The 11,716-nt window shown below is 44.4% G+C and overlaps 1 protein-coding gene and 1 long non-coding RNA gene across 2 annotated transcripts; one reads left to right on the top strand and one right to left on the bottom strand.

Moving 5' to 3' along the window:
* Nucleotides 1-2,234: 2,234 nt before the first annotated feature.
* On the bottom strand, nt 2,235-10,193 carry LOC127344993 (uncharacterized). Its single transcript, XR_007878378.2, has 2 exons — nt 9,949-10,193; nt 2,235-2,874 (listed from the first exon to the last, which is right to left on the bottom strand). It is a non-coding gene; the product is annotated as an uncharacterized lncRNA (long non-coding RNA).
* Nucleotides 3,496-9,659, top strand: LOC127344992 (putative ABC transporter C family member 15). The gene is made up of 10 exons (XM_051371382.2): nt 3,496-4,336; nt 4,424-5,871; nt 6,063-6,149; nt 6,339-6,923; nt 7,015-7,179; nt 7,253-7,547; nt 7,996-8,516; nt 8,700-8,763; nt 8,848-9,087; nt 9,214-9,659. Exons 1-10 carry the CDS (start codon nt 3,511-3,513, stop codon nt 9,318-9,320), a joined length of 4,338 nt encoding a protein of 1,445 aa, XP_051227342.1. The 5' UTR covers nt 3,496-3,510; the 3' UTR covers nt 9,321-9,659.
* Nucleotides 10,194-11,716: the final 1,523 nt, after the last annotated feature.

The raw sequence follows: 11,716 nt of genomic DNA, 5'->3' as shown, positions 1-11,716 counted from the left end.
TTGCCTTCTATTGTGCCATTATTGAATCACAGGCCAATGCAGATTTGAAGAAGCATAAAATGCATCATACATTGGGTCAGAGGGCACGCATAGGGAATGGCCACAAACTATGTTTAGTGTGCAACGATTGTAGCATACATGACTAGGTTTGAGGGCACCGCCTTGCCTTCCATGGTGTCATTATTGAACCATTGGACAGCTCAGAAGAAAAACTAAAAGAGGCCTCATACATTTGGTCACACGGTAGGCAAAGGGACTGTCCCCAAAGTAAGTCTAGTGTGCAAGGAATGTGGCACACACGACTAATTAAGTTTAAAGGAAGCACATTGCCTTCCATTGTGCCATTGTTGATTCATTATCCAACACAGAAGACAAACCAAAAAGATGCCTCATATATTGTGTCACACGGCAGGCAAAGGGATTGTCTGCAAACTAAGTCGACTGTGCAAGAAATATGGCAGACACAACTAAGTTTGAGGGCAGCACCTTGCCTTCCGTTATGTCATTGTTAAATCATTGGCCAATGCAAAACTGAATAAGCAGAAACATGCAAAGCAAGGTACCATAGGCCTCATAATATGAGGATATATGGAGGATATATTTGATCAGAACCAATGCCATGATCATGTTCAGTCATGCCATAGGTTCTGATCAATCATCTCCCCATACTAGGATCCCTGGTTATAATCATCGGCCAAGTTCAATCACAAACAACACAAGCACCAGTTCAAATAGAGTACATTACGAGTGATACTTATGGTACATTACAAATGCAGGCCAGTGTACATTACAAATGCTACTTAGGGTACATTACAAATTCTACCAAGCTCAACCGTTAGCAGAATCTCCTACACTACATCTACAACACATTCATCACTCATCACAAAATAGCCCTGATTCTCTTGACCTTATCTTTGTTTGGAAAATTCATTTGGAGCAGATCGTATATACCAAACTCTATCTTTCTCTTTTCAGCCACCAACGCCTTTCTTTCTGCCTCTCATTCTTGTTCTCATAACTTGTGCTTGAGTTCTCTGCGCATTCTTGAGCAGAGCAACCTCGTTCTTCAAGTCGTCTATCTCCTCTTGCGTGCGAACAAATTAGCGTGACTCAGCTTAATCTTTGGCACAACAATCACAACATGCAAAACCCCAGCACAAAAAACCCTTCCCTTCTTTGCATGCACAGTAAAATCAGACAATTTGACCAATCGTAGTCCGATCTAGAATGGATCTACCGCGATTGCAGATTACACTAACAGATCTAAGCAAATCGTAACCATGAACATCAGCAATCGACACGAACAACAACCAATCGCGACGAACACCAAGAAATCGTCTATCTGAACCCAATCCTAATGGAAACTCTACCGGATCTAATCTGCATGTCGTCGCAAATGCTAAAGCATGGCCTGCACATCGACGACGAAGGTAAGAGGAAGAGGAGCTTACCGCCATTATTTAGGTCGAGGACGAGGTCGAGTTCGCACTCGAACTCGAGATGCCGGTGAAGACCCCGGTGCAGGTTTCGGCCGAGGTCGCGGTGCCTCGCGGTCGTCTCCTCCTCCGGTCCCGCTGCTCCTCCCTGCGGCGGTGCGACGGATTTTTCGGTAGTAGAGGAACCGTCTTGGTGATGTGACAGTTTGGGGGGGGGGGGGGGGGGGAGAGTGAAGAGGCGAGTGAGATGAAGGAGAGGGGCGCTGGGGCTAGTTATGACGCGTATTCCTGAAGTGACGGAGCGTTTCCGTCTCCCTTCACCACGCGTGCAGCCTTCTCAGGACAACTGCCAGGCTCTACCATTTCGGGTGTTCCTCCAAAACTTGTCCCGAAGGTGATTTAAAACCTCGCGTACGTCTTCAGACAACCAAATGGCCGTTTCCCTTCCCATGCAAAAAAGGGCCCAGCGGGCTACCAAGGCGGCGGAAGTGTCCCACCGGCTGGTGGTGCTGTTCGCAAAAACAGACAGAGACAGATCCATGGCCAAGTACGTACTCCTATAGGCTAGCTAGCCCTATATGTGCATGTTGGGATGACAGCAGCACCGTGATGCACGCCGGCCTCCAATCGGGACGTGACATGTCAGCAAGTACTCCCGGCGTGCATGCACAGCCAGCGCACGGGGACGGCAGCCCGGCACGCGTCCGGTGCGTGCCGCCGGCGTCCTGGCACGCGGCGGCTCCGATCAGGAATATTTCCAATAGGTCAAGAAAGAGGTATAAAGGGGCCATCACGATGGAATCAAAGGTTCGAAAGCGAATACGATTCAGAATCTCAGCGCATTGCGTTCGGATCAACGTTGCTGCTATACATGGCATATTGGTATCACCTTCCTGCAGAAATAATAAAGACACAATACAATAAAAGGTAGAAACTCATCGTAGTTTCGGGGTTAGGATTCACCATCTTCTACCTCCGAGGACCAACGGCGGCAGGGCAGCAGACTGCAGACGCTCACCACCACACACACCAACACCAGCCGATCGAATCGTAAGTTTCCGGCCGCCTACTGACTCACATGCATGATAGCACGCGTGCTGCGTCGATAGGCCCCTCATCCATGGTGCCATGGTGGTTACACGCATAGAGACGGCGCAAGGACTAGGGGCCTGCGGTGCATGCACGTCAGTAGGCGGTTGGCGGCATCCACCGCCACCGAGATGCCCATCGAGATCGATCCGCCGGTGGTCGGCCCCAGATTTGATGGCTCGTCTCCCTCCGCCGTGGCCAATTTGGATCGGATGTCCTTCGCTCCTGTCGTATTTCCTGTCTGCGTGATCGGTGGCATTGGACCTTCCCCCGTCCCCAGTACTACATTCATCAGCAAATGCTTGCGCGTGCCCTTTTTCATTGTTTATCGCCTTATCAGGTCATCTTCCTGCAAAAAAAACATATAGGGCATGTTAGCTGACACGGATGTTAATTCTGTTCTTTTCCAAATAATCGATACTACGACATTTAGGTGCTGATATTTCTTGGACATATGTGTTGAGCAAGATACTATGTAGTAGGAACAATTAGATGCCAAAGCGCTACTTGTTTATTCTACTTGCACTCATGGACTCGTGGGCGCCGCTACCGGCTCTGGTAGGCACATGTTTTGCTATCGCCGGACACAGGATGCCGACCTATGTCATGTTCACCCCCAAAATAGTCGAAACTTGACGCCAGCAAACTCAACATGCATGATGCATCTTGCAAAACCCTTGTATCTGTCCTCTGATTCGTTTCATCTTCATTCTTCGCAGGCTCCTCTCCTTAAGGTCGGCAGTAACACTTGAAAAAGACCACCACAAAGCTCAATTGCAGATCTGGTTAACAGAGTAGGCCCCAAAAAACCCAGAGCCTTTGAGGCCATGTGCTCGCAGGCTCTCCTTTTGGTCTGCTCCCGTCCTCTCTCGCAATTTACCTCTTAGCCTTTTTTAGCCCAACTTTGTCTCTCTGCGCTCCACTCCGTCCTCCTTCAATGTAACAGGGCAATCCGCTGCCACCTTCTGATGATTTTCTGCAACCGATGGAGCAATTGCCAGCATTGGACTACGTCCGTGGAGCCCTGTTCGCTCTACTGCTGGTTTGGATCCTTGCAGAGTTTGTAAAACAGGGGAAGAGGCATCAAGAAGCAGGAGGGCATGGCACCGTGGTCTCGGCACAGCGAAGAGGCTTAGCAGCCCATGTAGTTGCATTCTGCAATGCTTCCATCACGCTATCACATATCGGGTTCTCGGTCCTCTGGGTCTGGAAGAAGCAGGCTCTCTCTCTCGGCTTGGTATTTGAATCTGCATCATGGCTTCTGGCCACTCTACTCTTGCTCTACTGCAAGCGTGAAGGCTCAGGAGGAGTAGCATGCTACTACTGGCCTGTGGTTCTCGTTTCTTGGTGGTTCTTCAGCTTCTTCTCAGAATCGCTCCTCATCTCACTGCATTTGCTTCGCCTCTTCAGTTCTGCAACCGTTGTCGATTTTGCTTCTCTTCCCTTCAGCACCATCATCTGCCTGGTTGTTGTAGCTATGAGGCTATCCAAAGCAAACCAGAAAGAAGAGCCGGACCAGCAACCTCTGCTGCTGAGGGAAGACAGTGATGACAGCAGCAGGGACAGGTTCTCTAGCTCAGGGTGGTGGAGTCAACTCACATTCCGGTGGCTGAATCCAGTCTTCGAGAAGGGACACAGGGTGAGGCTCGAGCTGGAGCACATCCCATCGCTGCCGCAGTCCGAGACAGCAGAACAGTCGTATGCCTTCCTTCAGGAGACAATTCACAAGCAGAAACCTGAGCCAATGCCACTGCGGAAAGCCATCATCTGTGCTGTCTGGACGCCTCTGGTCGGCAATGCAGTCTTTGCAGGTTAGTGAACAGTTATTTTTTTATCTCTTCAGAAATAGAGCTAGTGTTTTATCCTCATGATAAACAGTGTTTGTCTTTCATTCCCAGGGCTCAACACTGTTTCTTCTTACATGGGACCATTCTTGATCACCTATTTAGTGGAGCTACTCTCTGACAAGAACATGGACAAGGGCCATGGCCATGGCTACATGCTTGCATGCCTGTTCTTTGCCTCCAAGACAGTGGAGTCACTTTCACAGCGGCAGTGGTACTTTGGCGCACGCAGAATCGGATTCCAGGTCCGTGCTGCACTGATGGTGTCCATCTACAAGAAGTCCCTGCTCATGAAGAACTCGAGCACAGTTGCAGGGAAAGTCGTGAACTTCCTTGACGTTGATGTCGAGAAGGTTGGTGAGTTCTTCTGGTACATCCATGGGATCTGGCTGCTGCCATTGCAAATTTTCTTGGCACTTGCCATCCTGTACCGTAGTCTTGGTGCAATGGCCTCTCTGTCTGCAGTCCTCGTAACTGTGTTGGTGATGGTGAGCAACACACCATTGGCGAATTTGCAGCAGAACCTTAATGTTAAGATAATGGAGGCCAAGGACTCACGCATCAAGGCCATGGCCGAGGCTATGAAGAGCATGAGGATCTTGAAGCTCCATGCATGGGAGACAGCCTACTTGGACAAGCTCCTAAAGCTCAGGGATGTGGAAAGGGGTTGGCTCAGGAGGTATCTCTACACTTGCGCAGCAATAGCATTCCTATTCTGGGCCTCGCCAACATTGGTTTCGGTCGTTACCTTTGGTGTCTGCATTCTTGTGGAGATACCACTGTCAGCTGGAACAGTACTATCAGCCCTTGCTACGTTCAGAATTCTCCAAGACCCGATCTATAACCTCCCAGAGCTCGTCTCAATGGTCTCACAAACCAAGGTGTCCCTAGATAGAATAGAAGAATTCATCAAAGAAGACCACCAAGGGAAGCCAAGTTCGTATGGCAGCATAACTGGAACAAAGGACTTGCCAATGGCTGGCGAAATGGAAATTGAACCAGGAGAGTACAGTTGGGAAGCTGACAATAGCTCGAAGAAAACAAAGATTACACTCAAGATAGACAGCAAGCTGAGCATCAGGAAGGGTCTCAAGGTTGCAGTGTGCGGGCCAGTTGGTTCAGGCAAATCAAGCCTCCTTTACAGCATCATGGGGGAGATTCCAAGGGTTAGTGGTGCAGAGGCAACCGTTGTTGGGTCAATGGCATATGTCCCACAGAGCGCATGGATTCAAACTGGGACAATTCAGGACAATGTGCTCTTTGGGAAAGCTATGGACAGAAGGTTATACCAAGAGGTGCTACAAGGATGTGCTTTGGATAGAGATTTGGAGTTATGGGCCAATGGAGATCTGACTGTAGTAGGGGAAAGGGGTGTGAACCTAAGTGGAGGCCAGAAACAAAGGATTCAGCTTGCCAGGGCATTGTACAGCGAATCTGATGTTTACTTCTTGGATGATCCCTTCAGTGCTGTGGATGCTCACACCAGCGCACATCTCTTCAAGGTACATACATGAGTAATCTGCAACACTTGCTTAAAATGAGCTTCAAAGACAATGCAGTGCAATTTACCAGCAATAAGTATTTAAGTATTTTGTTTCATTAGTAAGAGCAAATGACCTAATTTCTATTCTTGACATGATCAGTGCGAAGTTATTCACAAAAAATGAATCAATTGATCAATTTCAATTTGCAGGAATGCTTGCTGAGACTAATGTCCTCTAAGACAGTCATATATGTTACTCATCAGCTAGAGTTCTTGCGAGATTCGGATATTGTTCTGGTAAGATGTCAACCCAGTTCCCAGATGCAAATTTTACTGTGATGAAGATAAGCTGTACATTTTTAGATTATATTCAAACATAATAGGTAAACCGTTGCAAATATCTTAAATAAAGCATACACAGTTATACTGTCATCAGCGCATGACAACATCCAATTCTAACATCTGGCTGCAAATGGTTACTTGAAGGTCATGAAAGATGGGAGGATTGTTCAGTCTGGAAAATATGATGATCTGATAGCAGACAAAGATGGAGAACTCTCAACACAAATGGCTGCACACAACCAGTCCCTAAGTCAGGTCAACCCAGCAAAAGCACATGGCTTGACTAAAAGCAAAAAACGGAAGAAGCAGATGGAGCTCACAGAAATTGAATCAGATTGCCATGTCATAGGGAGGGAATGTGAGGAAGAACGTGAATCTGGAAGAGTCAAATGGGATGTTTACCGGAAGTTTGTCACTGCTGCATATGGTGGAGGTCTTATTCCTGTGATTCTTCTATGCCAAATATTTTTCCAGGGATTACAGATATGTAGCAACTACTGGATCGCATGGGCAGCAGAGAGAGACGATCAAGTAAGCAAGAAGAAGATGATTGGTATCTTTGTGCTATTGTCTGCAGGAAGCTCGGCATTTATATTGGGAAGGGCTGTCTTCCTTTCAACAATTGCCATTGAGACTGCCCAGCAGCTCTTCTTAGGCATGACCAGAAATATTTTCCGGGCACCAATGAGCTTCTTTGATTCCACTCCGTCAAGTCGGATACTCAATAGGGTGAGCTAACAACCTTACTTCTCCATAAGAAAAGTATACCAACTGCACTTCATGTTTTCAGTTCTCGCAGCTTACATTGTCTATCTTGCAGGCTTCAACAGATCAAGCCACAGTTGACACAGATATTCCCTACAGGCTAGCAGGGCTGATATTTGCAATAATTCAGCTCATCAGTATTATTTTCATCATGTCTCAAATTGCTTGGCCTATCTTCCTGTTATTCATAATAATAATTTCAATCTCCGTTTGGTATCAGGTACAGCTTCACTTTTCTTGTTCTGCTTCTCTCGGTTTACAAAATGCACAGTACTAACTTGTACTTAATGTAGAGCTATTACATCAGTTCAGCGAGGGAGCTAGCAAGGATGGTTGGCATTAGAAAAGCTCCAGTCCTCCACCATTTTTCAGAGACTGTATCAGGAGCTGCAACTATTAGATGCTTCAATCAGGGAGAGAAGTTCTTCACAAAGACCCTTGCGCTAATTGATGACTATACCCGCATCACTTTCCATAATTCAGCAACAGTTGAATGGCTATGCATACGTATCAACTTCCTCTTCAACCTTGTGTTCTTTGTGATGCTAGTCATACTTGTCTCCTTGCCCCGGGATACAATTGATCCAAGTAAGTTTTGTTGAAAATAATATATTACTGGCACCTAAAAGCTCAAATTCAGAAAAAAAGGGGGCAGGATTTGCAGTTGCAAAAATATTACTCCGTCAGTTCAAAATTATATGAAGTTTTGTCATAAGTCAAACTTTTTTAAATTTGATCAAGCCTATAGAAAAATGTATACAATACCAAATTAGTTTCACTAATTCATAAGATATATTTTCGTACTACCTATATTTCATGTTGTAGATATTAGCACATTTTTAGATCGACTTGGTCAAATATAGAGAAATTTGACTTAGGACAAAGTACAAGCTAGACCTTTAAATAATTTGTAATGGATGGAAAAGTATGTCTTACAGGGCTTAAAACTTTGGATTCAAAATGCGCTTTTCTGTACAGTTTTAATAAAATACCACATTTCTTTAAACAATATCTGCTTCTGTTTTCTCTTTCGTAGGTCTTGCAGGGCTGGCAGCTACCTATGGACTTAACCTTAATGTGTTGCAAGCATGGGTCATATGGAACCTGTGCCATGTTGAGAACAAGATGATCTCTGTAGAAAGGATTTTGCAGTTCTCAACCATACCGAGTGAGCCTCCATTAGTGATTGAGAACTGTAGACCAAGAGAAACATGGCCATGGTGTGGAACAATTCAGATCGAGGCTCTCCAAATTCAGTACAGCCCTGAAATGCCCATGGTACTCAAAGGCATAAGCTGCACATTTCCTGGAGAAAAGAAAATTGGGGTGGTTGGGCGGACAGGGAGTGGGAAGTCTACTCTCATCCAGGCTTTGTTTCGGGTTGTCGAACCATCTGCAGGAAGGATACTCATAGATGGAGTGGATATATCACTTCTTGGAGTGCATGATTTGCGGCGTAGATTGAGTATTATACCGCAAGAACCGACTTTATTCCAAGGGACTGTCAGAGAAAACCTGGATCCTCTACAAGAACATCTGGACACTGAAATATGGGAGGTAAACAATCTATAGGTTCTGGCGAAAATGCTCTTTTAAATGAGAATGCCTCTAGTGTCTATATGATCCAAAATACCCGTTGCAACCCAGTTCCAGCACTAACATTATACATTTTCTTGAATCAGCACTCATAGGCAGTTTCATAGCTTATCAATTCTAACTTTCAAAATCTTCATCTCTCAGGTTGTGCGTAAGTGCCGCCTTGAGGAAATCGTCAGAGAAGACAATAGGTTGTTAGATGCACCAGGTAAATTGAAGTTATGATTCTCACATTCTGTCGAAATTCATTTCTCATGATTGCCCCGTTAAATGGTAGTAATTTATGAAACAGTTGTTGAAGATGGAGGAAACTGGAGTGTGGGGCAAAGGCAACTTGTCTGCTTGGCAAGGGTATTGCTAATGAGAAAGAAAATACTTGTTTTGGATGAAGCCACGGCATCAGTTGATACTGCAACTGATAATATCATCCAAAAGACTATAAGGCAAGAAACAGACAATTGCACAGTTATTACAATTGCACATAGGATTCCCACCGTGATTGACAGCGACCTTGTTCTTGTACTTGGTGAAGGTAAGGAACACTAACAGAATTCATAATATTTTCTTTTCCAAACATATTTTGGGGTGTTTAATTGTCAGTCACAACAAACTGTATTATATGACAAGATTATCTTTTCTTACCAAATTCCTCCTGTAGGTAAGATACTAGAGTTTGATTCACCAGAAAATCTCCTTAGGGATGAAACCTCAGCGTTCTCAAAGCTGGTGATGGAGTTCGTGGGAAGGTCAGAGGGCAGACATTAATCAGAGCTAATCTAGAAGCATTAAGCAACTACCAACCTACTTGACCTCGTTTAGACCTGTATATATGCATATAATCTCTGACGGAGTATAAAGAAGGCTTACTTCACTGGACGATTGGATAAAAGAGGGTGCAAGGAAACAAGGGAATTTTCTTTAGTGCTGAAGAATGAAGATTAGATCAGTAGCATATGGATACTGGAGCTCTTGTAGAAATCTAATTTATCTCTCTGTTCTAGCCTTTTTCCTAGGGGACAGTTGCAGTCTTGCACATGGTGTTTGTTCATATCTTGTTGCCAATGCAAGTGGTGCTAGATATATGCATCTTCTTTTGATATTTTCTACCGGCCACTAAATCAAAACAGATTATTTCTTATCCTGTTTATTTCTACAGAGACATTCTAAGTTTCGTGTTTGACTTTCTTCAACCGGCAGAGACCCTCAGGCCCCGTCCCATTCTACTGAAAATGAAGCAGGTATCAAGTATTGCAATTTCTAGAAAACAGAGGCAAAACAATAGCAGAGCATATAATCGACAGAATGCAACTTGCAGAAAGAGTAAAAGCAGGTCAGCGCCAGTGAGTAATCCGATGTTGCCGTGAGGCAGTATAGACAGGGGGCGAGTCCTTACCTTCTGGGCAAAAGAACGAACAGTTGGCGGGCACGGGTGAACCACCGGCGATGGACCGATAGGCGACAGCCTCGCGAACGACCGCAGGTTCCCCAGCCGCCGCCGGTCACCCCAGTCGCGCAAATACGCGGGCGCTGCGCTTGCGCCGCAGCACCTCGCAAACCCCGGCCCGGGCGATTGCTCCGGTGGTCGGTGCACATTGTCGCCTTCGCAGTTGGTCTTTTTTGTATCCGGGATGAAATGGACTACAGTTACATAGATACAGTACTAAACTTCATCCCAAAACTTAAGTTTTATATTTTTCTGAAAAGTCAAAACCAAGTAAAATTTAATTAAACTTTTAGAACAATATATCAACAAATATAATACTTTATAGATATCATATAAAAAATATTTATTAAAATATATTTATTATCTATTTAATGATACTAATTTTATATTTGCATGTTAATAATTTTGGTAAAAGCTTAGTCGACCTTGACGTAGTTTAATTTTCTAAAAATAATATAAACCTTAAACTTTGGATGAAGGTAGTACATACATGTAAGCGTTTTTATATAAAAAACATGAAAAGCTTCGTTTTACGAGGTGAGCAAATTTGAGGAACCAAACTCTGAAACTTTGAATGTCCGAAGACTTGAACACTTTTACTGTTCACTCCCTCGCATACAGCTGACTGACGCATCTAGGTCAATAGCAGAATATATCACATCTCCCTCACGTAACTTACACTTGTCCTAAAATATATCTTCATACTATATATATTTGACAATGTGGGTATTATCACATTTTCATATAGATTTTACAAATTTAAAGAAGTTTAACTTAAAATAAATCTATAGCTTTGTAACGGAATGAGTACGTGTGCGAATAAGGCTTGGATATTTCCTCTATATCCGAAATTTCAAAAAATATTATACATCCAGCCGAAAAAAATCCACAATGCACTTTTTTTTTAGAAAACACTGCTTATATTACTTTCGGAAACACAGAAACATCGTTTGCGATTACATCAATGATAAAATCGGGTGGATCATTCTTTCACAATTGGGGATCATCCACCGCCTCCCTAGCTAGAACCTGAGCTGCAAAATTAGACATCCTAGGGCAGTGTTCAAAGATTACATCATTGAACTCTCTACAAAGAAGAAAAAAAAAGCAATCTTCATAGATAGCAGCTGCACGTCCCTGTGTGTGGCCTCCGTTCTTCATCACATCAATAACTTGAACACAGTCTGAATTTATAACTAGCTTACATCATTGAACTCTCTACAAAGAAAAAAAGAAGCAATCTTCGTAGATAGCAGCTGCAGGTCCCTGTGTGTGGCTTCCGTTCTTCATCACATCAATAACTTCAACACAATCTGAATTTATAACTAGCTTTGAACAGCCGAAAGCTTCAACCATAATCAATCCATAATCAAGCCATCTCTAAACGCCATAGCTTCAGCGGTAGCTGCATCTTCGACAAAAGGTGGTACGGTTTCCACCGGCAATAAAGAAACCGTGGTCACCCCTAAGAATCATCCCTGATGCACCTGATCCTTTTTCTGCGTCAAAACTAGCATCAATATTAAGCTTAACATAATCCTCTTTGGGTTTAACCCATCCATGCCTACTGATCCCATTATTCTCCGTCTTTCTTGATCTAGTATAATTCGTCACAAGAGCCAAAATTGCTTGTGCTGTTCTTTCTGGCTGTCTCACTGATTCGCCATGGGTTGCTTGACGTACCAGATTGTAGTCGCAATGAGCTCAACCATAGTAA

Source organism: Lolium perenne, chromosome 3 (genome assembly GCF_019359855.2).
Source record: "Lolium perenne isolate Kyuss_39 chromosome 3, Kyuss_2.0, whole genome shotgun sequence".
NCBI classification, from domain to species: Eukaryota; Viridiplantae; Streptophyta; class Magnoliopsida; order Poales; family Poaceae; genus Lolium; species Lolium perenne.
Note: the sequence above shows the minus strand (reverse complement) of the source record. Positions and strands in the feature narration are given on the sequence as shown.

Coding starts and splice junctions, on each gene's coding strand:
- LOC127344992 (XM_051371382.2), top strand. CDS start 3,511: ATGGAGCAATTGCCAGCATTGGACTACGTCCGTGGAGCCCTGTTCGCT. Junction 8,764..8,847: donor TAGGTTGTTAGATGCACCAG/GTAAATTGAAGT, acceptor TTTATGAAACAG/TTGTTGAAGATGGAGGAAAC. Junction 9,088..9,213: donor TGTTCTTGTACTTGGTGAAG/GTAAGGAACACT, acceptor TTCCTCCTGTAG/GTAAGATACTAGAGTTTGAT.